This window comes from Plectropomus leopardus, chromosome 9, assembly GCF_026936395.1.
Source record: "Plectropomus leopardus strain MGB_pleo_1.0 chromosome 9, ASM2693639v1, whole genome shotgun sequence".
In the NCBI taxonomy this organism is placed as follows: domain Eukaryota; kingdom Metazoa; phylum Chordata; class Actinopteri; order Perciformes; family Serranidae; genus Plectropomus; species Plectropomus leopardus.
The window spans coordinates 1664988-1678704 of record NC_142184.1 but is presented as its reverse complement, the minus strand read 5'-3'; the positions used below and the strand labels follow the sequence as shown (position 1 = coordinate 1678704).

At 40.1% G+C, this 13717-nt stretch overlaps 1 protein-coding gene across 10 annotated transcripts in view; it reads left to right on the top strand.

Moving 5' to 3' along the window:
• Positions 1-13717, top strand: part of LOC121940261 (tyrosine-protein phosphatase non-receptor type 7-like) — a 28459-nt gene that overhangs the window by 11140 nt on the left and 3602 nt on the right. Inside the window, exons 3-12 of one of the 10 annotated variants that reach the window (XM_088081611.1) lie at positions 564-656; positions 2072-2164; positions 5235-5464; positions 6151-6355; positions 6464-6644; positions 6733-6984; positions 9835-9972; positions 10088-10246; positions 12826-13019; positions 13380-13488. In XM_088081611.1, the coding sequence (XP_087937737.1) occupies positions 6252-6355; positions 6464-6644; positions 6733-6984; positions 9835-9972; positions 10088-10246; positions 12826-13019; positions 13380-13488 (1137 nt within the window). In that variant the 5' untranslated portion in view covers positions 564-656; positions 2072-2164; positions 5235-5464; positions 6151-6251. Of the gene's footprint in view, positions 1-563; positions 719-2071; positions 2165-4482; positions 4809-5234; positions 5465-6150; positions 6356-6463; positions 6645-6732; positions 6985-9834; positions 9973-10087; positions 10247-12825; positions 13020-13374; positions 13489-13717 lie in introns of those variants that run through there. The other 9 variants (XM_088081612.1, XM_088081617.1, XM_088081618.1 and 6 more) reach the window with 9 other exon arrangements.

The window sequence follows — 13717 nt, the reverse complement described above, 5'->3', positions numbered from 1 at the left end:
AAATGACCCGAGCTTATCTGAGATGGACTGAGACAAAGAGGAAAAGTGTGCTGTGGTTTGACGAGTCCACGTTTCAGATTGTTTTTCAGTGTTATGGGCGCCATTAATAGCCACCTCCGTGCGTAATGGTCGCGCGCAATGACACGTGTTTTGTTGGAAAACCTGGAAGGAGTGAGACAGCTGTCGGACATGTCCAGTTGTCCGCTCCAGCGTGACTTTATTCTCATAAAATTACGAGGGTTTTTTTTCTCGTAAAACTATGACTTTATTCTTAAACTGAGTTTATTCTCAAAATATGACTTCATTCTCGTAATATTATGAATTAATTCTTGAAATCTAGCTATTTTTTAAAAAAAAACAACATGGCCCTAATACTCTGTCGTGGTATTCAAATGAATAAAGATAAAAAGTTTCGAAAATCATTGCATTCTGTTTTTTAATTTGATGTTTTACACAGCGCACCAGCTCTTCATGGAGTGGCGTTGAAGTAGAGGAGCACCTGTTTGTTTGTCAGCGATAATTACAATTTATTCTTATTTTAATTTGATTTCTTTTTGTGTCAGTTTCGCAGGTTTAGCAGCCGAAAAAGCAATCCTTTTGTGAATTCACCGAGGAGTGCCTCTCTGACTGCAGCTCCACGCGCATCACGTCAACAGGTGAAGACACGACACACCTGCGCTCACTGTGCGCTCCGCTCTGATTGGACAGCAATTCATAGGTGATCAGTGATTAATCAATCAGTCGATTCATAGATAATTAATTACTCACTACTTTAATAAACATTTCAGTCTTTTTCAATTTTGGTAGTAATTTAGTTAAGTAGGTAATTTTGAGTTTAAATGGAGAGTTTTTTGTTTGTTTGTTTTTGGTTTGTTTTTCTGACATTTTTTCTTCTTTTCTTTATTTTTTGATTTTTGAAAAAAAAAATAATTTTGAGGTGTTTTTTTTTTTAATCTTTTCTGGGGGATTTTATTTTTTGTTTTTACTTTTGTTGTTGTTTTATTATATACTAATAAGTTTGAGTTTGGGTGTTTTTTTCTTTCTATTGTTTGTAATTTTGACTTCTGGGATATTTTTTTATTATCATTTTGAGGCTTTGGGGTTGTTTTGAGGAGTTTATATGTTTTTATTTTTTATAATTTAGACTTTTGGTGTTATTTCATTATATTATTCTTCTAGTAAGTTTGAGTGTGTGGATGTTTAATATAATTTTGAAGTCTTGGGTGTTTTATTTTTATTTCTATTTCTTGTAATTTTGACTTCCGGGATATATATGTTTTTTTTAGATAATTTTGAGGTTTGGTGGTGTTTTTTTTCTGTGTTTTTCTAATAATTTTGAGTATATTTGCAAGGTTTTATTAGTACCTTGAGTTAACTAACATGACTGCATACTACTTCCACCGCTGTGTACGGCAGAGTCGAAAGTTTGGGGTTTAAAGTTCAGAAAGGACTGTTTCCGTTTGCGGACCGATGAGTGAAAAACGGCGCGGAGGTGTGAGGCTGAGTCACCGTTTGTCGTTATTGAAAAACAGAGTCACAGTAATGTGTGTGTTCGTCTCTCACGTTATACGAACGTGTGTTTTTGTGCTGCTGCTGTTTCGTCTGATTTGACATGAATGATTCATGAGCAGCTGTTGTTGGTGTGCTAATAATCAATGCCTGGAGCATCTCTCTTCCTCTCCTTCATGATCTGTCTATCTTTTCTTTCACTCTCTGACTCATTTTCTCTCTCTGTCTCCCCTCAGGTCTCTCTCTCTCTACCTGAACACCTTGAGTCAGTAACGGCCAAAAAACAGGACATGTCTATTCCTGCTTCTTCCTCTCCTCTCTCATATTTCGACTTTCTCTTCATCGCTATCACTTTCTCTCTCACTCCATTCCTCCCTCTGTTTTCTTCTTGCTGCTGGTTTGTCAGTAAATCATCGATTTGAAGCTGGCGAGAGAGAGAAAAGGAAGCAGATCTCCTCTTCCACGGCTTGTTTAGTTGAATAAGTCTGTTTTTCAGGTAGTTTTTTTGTGTTCAGAAAAGTCACTCGTCATTAGTCACTCATTTTACTACTCATTTTTTTAGAGAAAAAATTCATCAGGAGCTCCAGAATCAGACGACTCACACCTCATTGGCCCGATCACACAAACACAGAACATCATGGCTGACAAATAACCGGTAAGCGTGATCCATACATTTAACACTTGTTGACAAACAAATTGTTTTGTCCTTTTAATCTGATTTCTTGAAAATGTGGAACTGTTTTGTCTCGTGGGATCTGAGAAAGTTGTACTTAAAAGGTTAGTGTGTATAATTCAGAGAAACAAGCAGATTTAATATTGTTAACCCTTTGAAACCTGCATCAGCATCTCTTGTCTTTAGCTGCGTTCAGATGAAATTTGAGGATTTTTTTTTAAAACACGGGGGGAAGAAAGTTGAATATGGCAAGAAAATAGTAATTTAAAAGCAAGGAAAAAATGTCCCAAATGCTTTATTTGAGATTATTTATTTATTTGTTTTATTTACTGTCTTTGTTTTTTCCCCTATTTTTTTGAGGATTTTCTCGTACTTTTTACTATTCTTTTCTTCTGTCATTGCTAATTTTCTTTTTAAAATATTTTATATTTTTGACAGAGTATAAAGGGTTAAAGTTGTTAATTTAATATTTTAGAAGCTGTTGTTTCTGTGATTGTTTCCCTCATTTAATATTTTTGAGGTTTGGGTTTGAGGTTTTTTTGTAATTTTGGCTTTTGGATTTTCTTTTAAAATAATTTTGAGTTTTGGGTGGGTTTTTTTTTTTTGTAATTTTGGCTTTTGGATTTTTTAAAATAATTTTGAGTTTTGGGTGGGTTTTTGGTAATTTTGGCTTTTGGATTTTCTTTTCAATAATTTTGAGTTATGGGTATTTTTTCTTTTTTTTAATTTTGGCTTTTGGCTTTTTTTTTTATTTAATAATTTTGAACTTTGGGGGCTGTTTTTATTTTTTCTGTCCTGGATGGCATTAGTTTGAAACGCTGCTGGAAACAACATTATATTAGGAGCACAAATGTCCCTATAGAGCAGGAGGGAGGGGATGATCCAACAAACCCCGGACTTTCATGCAGGAGTTTGGTGTTTGTTTCCCGTCTGAATGTGAGGTTTTTTTCTCCACCTCACCGTGTGCCTCCTTCCTCTAATCCGAACGTCTATGCCAGCATGTGCGTTTGTTGACGTCCCGGCGTTGGTTTCCACGTGCAGCGTCACCATGTGCTTGTGTTGACATCACGGTAGCTTCATCCAGGAACGTCAGCAGCAGACGCAGATATCCAGCGCAATAGCGGCAACATGTGACGACTCGAGATGAGAGCGTGCTGCTAAATCCTTCACACGCGACCTTTAACCCCTTGAAACCTAAAACGACATCAGTTTTCATGTGCTGCGTTCAGACGTCTTTCACAAGCTACATATTATCCCTTTTAACTTGAGCAAATTGGTTTGATTTCTTTCGAAAAAATTAGGAAAAAGGCAATCAGCAACATGGCAAGAACTGCCCAGCAAACTGCAGGAAAATTAACGAAAGGTGACAAGAAAACAACTTTTAAAAGAATTAATATAAAATAAAAATTTTAAAAATCTATGAAAAAATGCAGAAAATTATATGGAATTAGTAGAGCCATAAGAAAAAAAGGTACATATATACACACACACACACACACACACACACACACACACACACACATATATATATATGTATATGCGGGATGATGGCCAGGGACGCTGACTGAAAGCTCTCAGCTGATTAGCAGCTCCTCATAGATCTGAAAATTAACGAGAAAATTATTTATTTTTGATGAATTTGACAAAAAAAACAATCTCAAAACTAAGTTTGATCACTTAAAAAAAACAGCAGCTGAGGAATGAAAACACTTCTGGCTCATATCCATCACCGCTGGTGGATGTGAAATGCATGCTGGGATGCTAAATTGAGAAACATTTGGTCTGTTCTTGTTTGATTGATGACAGAAAACAAGAACAGACAAGAAGTCAGACCGAGAGCAGATTCACATCAGAGACCGACCGAAACACGACTGACTGTCATTCGGAGACAGCAAAGAGAGAACGGCTCCTCTCAAACGCAATAAAAACACGCAAAACTACTGACCGACCAGCGGCTGTGTGTGTGCGCGCGCGCGTGTGCATGGCTGTGTGCATGTGTATGTGCATGCATGTGCGTGTGCGTGTGCGTGCGTGCGTGTGTGTGTGTGTGTGTGTGTGCGTTCATGTGTGTGTGTGCGTGTGTGTTGTGCATGTGCGTGTGTGTGTGTATGTGCATGCATGTGTGTGTGCATGTGTGTGTGTGTGTGTGTGTGTTGAGTCAGTCTGTGTGGGTGTGCTGGCTTCCTGCTGTGAGGAAACTCTCTTCCGATGGAGACACACTGAAACGTTTCAGATCCGAACTGATGTGGAAACATGCTAAATCACACACACACACACACAAAACACACACACACACACACAGACAGACACACACTCAGTGTAGCTCTATCTGTCGATCGGGGTTCGGCAGGTTGAGTTTTCGGGACGACGTGCGTCCTGTTTGTCTGTGATGTTGTCGGGAGCTTCGCTTTGCTCATACATCCATAATTTACTCTCTTTTTTTTATTCGTTGATAATTTTCTCGTCAGACTTCCTTAATTAAATCAGCAAACTGATGCAGGAGCTGTCGGGAGACTTCACGTCTCATGTTATATCAGGAAGCTCATTTTATGAATGTGAGTGCAGGACAGAAACACGAAACACGAGAGAAAGAAGCGTGACACACGAGAGACCTGAGAGCAGACGGGTGAGTGTGATGTTTTTGTGTTCAGAGAAACTGGTGGAGACAAACACTGCTGCTGCTGCAGGACAGTCAGTGTGCCGAAACACCACAGCTAAAAGAGGCTAAAAGGCCGCGCACCAGCTCATCTAATGAGCTTTATCATCGTCTAATTAAAAGTCCATTGTGTTGGGTTTAAGGGGATGCAGTGGCGTGTAGCGGTGAGGATTACAGATTTTTAACCAGCTGAAACTTCTCCTGGTTAGAATTCCTTCAGAGTTTATTGTTCAGGAGCTTTTTTAGCGGGAGCTAAATTATCCACAGACACTCGAAAAAGATGTTTAATGTAAAAAAAATAAAATAAAATCTGTGTCTTGGTGTCACAGATGGCCGGCTATTCCAACATGTTCACGTCTAAACTCTAAACTTCTGCGTCCAATTACAACGGTTTAGGTTTCCTTCTGCGTCAGCTGTTTACGCTCCGGGGACGCCGTTCCTGTGATGTCAACAAAAGGACATGGAGGGATGAATCAGCACGGTCCTTATGTTCACACAACAGAACATGGCGACCAACACAGACCGTGGTTACCGGCGGTGTTATTATCTGACGTCCTTCAGCATTTCATGCACGCGTGACCGGTTCTGTCTGGCTGCATTCTCACATGACGCCGCCAGTGTGCGTTGTAAGTGGACACGCCTGGTGCTGCACACGTATGATAACAACGCCACCGGTTCACGGTGTGAACGCGGCTCCTCTTAACCCTTTAACAGCCATTATAACCACACGGTCGTCATTCTTTGCAATCAAATTGCAACTCATTAAAAACTTAATTTTAACCCAAATTAACTCATTAAACCAAATTAATTTTACACAGATGTTTTTATTTGATACATTTAAGTATTTTCATTATGCTGTAATTTTATTCAATTTCATTTTCATTCACATTTTAAACAGATTTTGTTACTAGATTCATTATTATTTGTATTTATTTGTTTTTTTTAAATTTTTTAAAATTTGTTTATTTTATGACAGATTTTTATTGTATAACATTTTATACAGATTTTTTCACTAGATTTATTTTTATATGTGTGGATTTATTGTTGTTTATTGTATGAAGTTACTTTTATTTTCAGATTTCTAATATATGGCAGTGATATTTGCACTTTTTTTTACAGTGCATTATACAGGAAAAATGTTTTTCTTCATAAGTTAATGCATGTTGTTAACATATCCTACGGTCTATAATGCTGCATAATTGTTTTTGCAAAAGCATTTCTTAGTGTGACTGTTAGCAGACGATGCAGAGCTTGGTTTTCATTTTTGGGAGAACATCCCTCCCTCTAAGTTTGCTCTCTGTCTCTCCTGCAGGATGCTGTGATGAACATCTCTGACCAGCTCTAACAAACACACACTCAGACATAAACACACACACACACACACACACACACACACACACACACACACACACCATGAGTATGTCTGCAATGAGCTCCTCTCCTGCGGCCGATGTCCCGACCACACCTCCACCAATGACCACACCTCCTCGCAAAGCCTCGGTCCGCCTGCAGGAGCGGTGAGAACGCATCCAAAGCACAATATCTTCATTTCCTACAACGTGACAAAAAGCTCCTCACCCAGTAAAAAAGTCATGACGCTGTGTCTTGATTGGCTCTTTTCATAGGCGGGGCTCTAACCTCTCGCTGCTATTGGACGTGAGCAGTGTGGGGGCGGAGCCCGTGTGTTCTGTCTCCACGCCGAAGGAGGTGTGGCTTCAGCTGCTTCACACCTCGTCCCGCCCGCTCACGCACGCGGCGCTGCAGCAGGCCGCCACCGACACCAAAGCGCTGAACGCAGAGTATCAGGTGACGTAAAAGGAGTAAAACGTTTGACCTCTGCGTGAGACGAGGTGTGTTTGTTTTAACGCCCAGCCCGTCCCTGTCTCCTCTGCAGAAGATCCCTCCAAACTTTGTGAGCGCCGCCGAGCTGGATGTCCCGGGTCACATGATCAAAGACAGATACAAAACCATCCTGCCCAGTCAGTACCTCGACCGTCCTGCTGCACAAACACAGACGCCGCCGTCTTCACTCTGTTTACTGTTGTGTTTTGTTGTTTACTGTTTAGACCCTGAGAGCCGGGTGGTCCTGAGGAGCCCAGAGGAAGAGGCGGGGCCAGACCGCTACATCAACGCCAACTACATCAGGGTCAGAGTCCAACTTTATTTAACCCGTTAGAGACTGTTTGTCTCATTTTAGTCTCTTTTCTTCTTCCTGTTGTGATAACTGTGTGTGTGTTGATGCATGTGTCCTAAATGTAGTCCAGATTGTGTATTTGAGTGTAATCAGTGAATTTGCAGCTCAGCTCCTACAATAAGTCTAAAATACACTGTGGAAACTAAATAGTTACATTCAGACTGTTCAGGTCCAAAAATGCTCCATTGAAACCCATTCAAACTGACATTTTTGATCCCACAGCCATCAGAGCAGAAAAACAGGACTTGTATTATTTCTGGGTGTCATTCTGGGCTTTTGACTCTGAATTTGTCATTTTGACTATTTTCCACCTGATGAGGTCATTTTGACCTTTTTTTTTTTTTTTTACCATTTTATTTCTTATTTATTATATGTGTTGTTTTATTTATTTATTTTATTTTTTTAGGCTTAGGTATTTTTAAAAAAATAAAACATCATAATAATGCATGAATATTTTTAAAGCCTAATTCTGAAAAACCCTTTTGTGTGCAGAGCGATACGAAGAGTATTTGACACTGCACAAATAATAATGTACAAAAATCAATGTTGCTGCTCATAATTGACATATTCCAGACTGTGATCATGTGAAAAGAAAACTATTTTGCATGTAGCATATTAAAAATAATTCTTTTTTTCATCTAAAACCATAGTGGCATCATGAAAAAAAACTTTAAATCAATAAGTATTTGATATTTATGATGAGGACTGATGCTGGTTAAAAAAAAAACTCCAATAAAAGAAATAAAATAAAATACAATAAAATGAAATAGTTGAACTACACAATTCGAATGCGCAGCTAAGAAGAAATTTCTTCATAAGAACTTGAAAGACGTCGAGGCACTCCCAAAAAAAACTCTTTAATTAAATTAGTTTAGTGATGATGAAGAAAAACATGTTTCCAAAAGAAAACAAGTTGATAAAGTGTGACAGCGCTGTCACACGCGTGGGCGTGTTTTTGATAAGTGTGTGTGTGTGTGTGTGTGTGTGTGTGTGTGTGTGTGTGTGTGTGTCGGACAGCTACACAAACAGAAACTCAGATATGAGCCGTCGGTTTGTCAGCGTGGGAGTCTGACAACCAGGAAAACCACAGGAAGTGAGGGAGGAAGTGACATGTCCCTGACTCACCCCTCACCCCCTGCCCCCCGCCCAGCCCACGCAACCCTCACACTCTGCAGCCTCAGCTCTGTGTGTGTGTGTGTGTGTGTGTGTGTGTGTGTGTGTGTCCTCGTGATGTGTAACAACATCAACAATCTGTCAAAAAATCAGAAGCTACATATTTAATTATTTTTATATTTTAATATAAAACATGAAAACATGTAAACACAGTCATCGGGTGACTTTCTGATTGGGCGGAGGTTATCACTTTTTGGGGTTTTTCGGTTGTTTTTCGAAGAGCAGATGAGTCTTAATCCTTCACTTCCTGTCTTATCGGGTCAAGGATGTGGTTTTAAAAGTGGAGGGGACTTGAAGTGATGAGTGTCTTCAAAAACAAGCTTTATTTATGTATACATATATACGATGACAAACAGCTCATCATGATGAGGGAAGTTTTCTCCTGCAAAATCCAAAAACATTAAAAAATTATTTTTTCATCAACTTGCTGACAGTCGTAATTGAACTGTTTGCAGAGTAAAGCTTATAGTTTCATAAAGAATAAATACATGAAAACTAATGCAAAGATTTTTAGTTTAGTAACCAAAAATTTGTCATTGTCATTATTTGCCTCCGTACAGTTTATCTCAGTATGTTCCTGTTTCATGTTCATTATTATTCAGTTTTTCTGTCTGATTACCTCAAAATCAGCTCAGCAGTTCACCGAAAACACTCAGAACATCAGTGACAGGATGGATGCATGGATTAATGGATGGATGGATGCATGGATGGTTGGATGCATGGTGGATGGATAGATGCATAGATGGATGGATGAATGCATGGTAGGTGGATGGATGCATGGATGGATAGATGCATGGATGAATGAATGGATGCATGATGGATGGATGGACGGATGGATGCATGGATCAATAGATGGATGGATGAATGAATGGATGCATGATGCATGGATGGATGGACTGATGGATGCATGGATCAACCCATGGTAGATGGATGCATGGATGGTTGGATGCACAGTGGATGGATGGATGCACAGATGGATGGATGGATGCATGCATGGTAGGTGGATGGATGCATAGATGGATGGAAGGATGGATTCATGGTGGGTGGATGGATGAATGGAAGGCGTTACCGGCCCCGTGAGTTGGGGGTCTGCATGCTCTCTTGTTGGCCCCATGAGTTGGGGGTCTGATGTGGTCTCTTGTTGGCCCCGTGAGTTGGGGGTCTGATGTGGTCTCTTGTTGGCCCCGTGAGTTGGGGGTCTGCATGCTCTCTTTTTGGCCCCGTGAGTTGGGGGTCTGATGTGGTCTCTTGTTGGCCCCGTGAGTTGGGGGTCTGCATGCTCTCTTGTTGGCCCCGTGAGTTGGGGGTCTGATGTGGTCTCTTGTTGGCCCCTTGAGTTGAGGTTCTGAGTTGGTCTCTTGTTGGCCCTGTGAGTTGAGGGTCTGACGTGATCTCTTGTTGGCCCTATGAGTTGAGGGTCTGACGTGATCTCTTGTTTGCCCCGTGAGTTGGGGGTCTGCATGCTCTCTTGTTGGCCCCGTGAGTTGGGGGTCTGATGTGGTCTCTTGTTGGCCCCGTGAGTTGAGGTTCTGAGTTGGTCTCTTGTTGGCCCTGTGAGTTGAGGGTCTGACGTGATCTCTTGTTGGCCCTGTGAGTTGAGGGTCTGACGTGGTCTCTGTGCTGCTGCAGGGTTATAAAGGAGCTCAGAGGGCCTTCATCGCCACCCAGGGGCCAATGCTGCACACGGTGGGCGACTTCTGGGACATGGTGTGGCAGGAGAGGAGCAGCGTCATCGTCATGGTAACCAGGCTGAAGGAGAACAATGAGGTGAGGAGACAGGACTCGTCCTCCTCTGTCTCTTCTGTCCCTCTGTCCTTCTGTCTCTTCTGTCCTTCTTCCCATCGTCTTTTTCTTGTCCTTAACATGTCGGTGTTTTCTGCAGAAGTGCGAGCTGTACTGGCCCCAGCCGAGGGAGAGGAGGAGCAGGGTGAAGGAGGAGGAGGAGGAGGAGGGAGAGACGGGACAGTTCGGCAGATTCGTCCTCCGAGTGAAAGACAGTCGAGAGAAAGACGGGTTCACCGTCACCGACATGGAGATCCAGGTACAGGACACTAATTACATTACTTGAGTCTGAGGTACTTTACTGGAGTATTTCCATTTTATGCATTTTTATACTTCTTCTCGCCTACGTCTCAGAGACAAATATTCTGCATTTTACTCAACTACATGTATTTGATAAAATTAATTATTTTGCAGAGTCAAAATAATGCTGAAAAATAAATCAAAAAATAAATTAGAATATATTTTTATTAAGATCAACTTTATTCATCCACATGGAGAAATTCACAAACTGCAAATAGTTTTTGTACTTTTAGTCTCCATAAGGTTTTATAAGAGACATAAAACAGCATCAAAACAGAGCTTATTGATCAAAAAAAGAGCCTGAGGAGGATCCACCACACCCCCGACAGAGGACACAGCTGAGACACTGAGACGGATGTCCTAAAATCATAGAAACGTTCTACAACCCTTCAAATGTCTTAAAATCCTAAAAAAAATAATCCTCAAATCTTAGAAATGTCTGAAAGTCAATGAAATGTCCAAAAATCATTGAAACGTCTTAAAGTCCTAAAAATCTCAAGTCCTCAAATCTTAGAAATGTCCTGAAGTCCCTGAAATGTCCTAAAACCCGAGTATTGCCTAACATCCTAGAAATGTCCTAAAATCCTTGAGACATGTATGGGGCCGCTGTGATTGGCCCCTGGCCTTCTGCCATTTTCCTTAAGTGTCCCCCAAACAAAGCGGGTTGAGTGTCCCCTCTCTAAAACATCAACAATTACAATCCAACAATATATCTATTATTCTGCAGGATGAGTACTTTTATTTTTAGTACTTTTAACACATTTTGAAGCTTTAACTTTTGTAATTTTATTTTAGTAAGATCTTGAAGTCTTGACTTTTACTTGTAACTGAGTATTTCTATTCAGTTACTCATAAATTGTCTTCTTTGTAACACGGTAAAAACCTAAAAGACAAAAATACAAACAAATATAAAAAGTTCTTCCAAATTTTCACTGTTACTTTAAATCATCATAATGCATCAGAAAGTGTCGGCAGTCTGCGACACGTTGATACACATCAGTGAAATATCCGCCGCGGTGCAGGAAATGTTATCAACGTATTTTAAAGATAACATTGCCATAGAAATGAGGCTGCATCCTGGAGGAGATTATGCTTTATTTATAATAATATTACACATAATTCATATAGCAGCTGCAACACTCAAAACATCAATGTGATTCCTGCAGAAATGCACCGACTCCATCACTTCATCCCACCTGCACAGGTGAAGAAAGAAAAGCTGCAGCTTCCTGTGTAAGCAGCTCCATCTGCCGGACACTTTTAATCATTACAGCATTAAAAAGACTTAAAAAACTATTTTATTCTTTATCATAAAGATACGTTTTTGCGTCTGCAGAAGGAGAATTATATACTGAACAAAAATATTAAAATATAAAAGTCAAGATCTAAGACGTTCTCATCCACTTAGAGGAAATATTCCTCTAAATTCATGTTAGTGAGCACTTCTCTATTTTTTCGACAGAATCCACCTGACAGGTGTGTTTGATTAACCCTTTGTAACCCGGAGCGACATCACTTTTCTAGTTCTGCCCAAAATTATCAAAAAATTTGTGAAAAGTACAAGAAAGTCACATTAAAACTGGAAGGAAATAATAATAATAATAATAATAATAATAATAATAATAATAATAATAATAAATAAACAAGGAAATTACCTGGAATTCTGATAATTCTGTCACATAATTTTAAATATGTAATCACGACAATTAGTTGTAAATATAGTTTTTCCCTAGCTTTTTCTTCTTTTTTAATGTGTATATATATATATATATATATATATATATATATACTTTATTAATTCCCGAGGGGAAATTCAATTTTTCCACTCTGTTGTCATTTACACACAAGCTTGAAATACAAGCAACACACATTTTTACACATGTACACACATTGTTACAGCAGCAGTGTGTGTACAAGATAAGCAACGAACAAAAGAACAATATAAGGAGTAAAAAACAAGGTGCAGTCGTAAAAAATATATTTAAAAAATGATGTTGTTGTAACAGAAACCAAAAAAACAGATTCAACAACAAGGTGAAATAGTGGGGAAAAAACCCATGGTGCATTAGTAAAAAAACAACAAAAAACACGAAACAAGGTGCAATAGTTAAAAAAAATAAACAAGGTACAAACTCAACATTTAAAAGTCAAATTACATTTTATAAGAAGTTGCACCAATGAGCTCAGAGTTCAAAGGGTTAAATACTCTTAAAATGCATCTGAAAGCAGCGCAAAAATGTGATGTACTGATGTAGTGAATGGGTATCAATGGAGCGTTTTTTGACCTTAACAGTCTGAATGTAACTATTTAGTTTCCAGAGCTGAGCTGCAAATTCACTGATTACACTCAGATACACAATCTGGACTACATTTAGGACACATGCATCAACACACACACAATTATCACAACAGGAAGAAGGAAAGGAGACTAAAATGAAACAAACGGTCTCTAACGGGTTAATATTTGTGTCCTTATTCACTGTTTTCATGTGAATGTAATAAATGTGTGTGTGTGTGTGTGTGTGTGTGTGTGTGTAGCTGTCTTCAGAGTGTCGTCCCGTCAGACATTACTGGTTCACCTCTTGGCCTGACCACCACATCCCACAATGCACTGCTCCTCTGCTGAGACTGGTGGAGGATGTGGAGGCATACAGCCAGTCCCGCCTACCGCCCGGCTCTCAGCCAATCTCGGACCCCGCCCTCGGCCCTGGACCAATCATCGTCCACTGCAGGTTGGTTCCTTATCAGACACAGTTTGTCAGAGTGTTTGCTGCTGCAGTAAAAGAAAAGTTATAATATTACAAGAAAAACAGTATTAATATTATGGAAGAAACTGTAAGATTACACAAAATAAAAAACAAATCGCAATGTTACATGAAAAAAAGTCGTGATGACAGAAGGATAAAAGTCGTGTTTCTGCAGAAGAAAAAGTCGCAATTTTGCGAGAAAAAACTCATTATATTACAAAATAAATTTGAATGTTACAATATCCTCTCTTCCTCTCCTGTCCTCCTCTTTTGTCTCCTCTCCTCTCCTCATCCTCTCTCCTTTCTCTTCCTCTCTCCTCCTCTCCTCTCCTCCTCTCAGTGCAGGTATTGGGAGGACGGGTTGTTTTATCGTCAGCAGTATCGGCTGTCAGCAGCTCAGAGAAACCGGTCAGGTCGACATCCTGGAGACGGTTTGTCAGCTTCGTCTCGACAGGTGGGTGAAAACGATCACGTGTCTCTCTCCCGTCTCTCTCTCGTCTCTTTCTAGTCCCTCTCCCGTCTCTCTCCTGTCCCTCTCCTGTCTCTCTCCCGTCTCTCTCCTGTCCCTCTCCTGTCTCTCTCCCGTCTCTCTCCTGTCCCTCTCCTGTCTCTCCCGTCTCTCTCCTGTCCCTCTCCTGTGTCTCTCCCGTCTCTCTCCTGTCCCTCTCCTGTGTCTCTCCCGT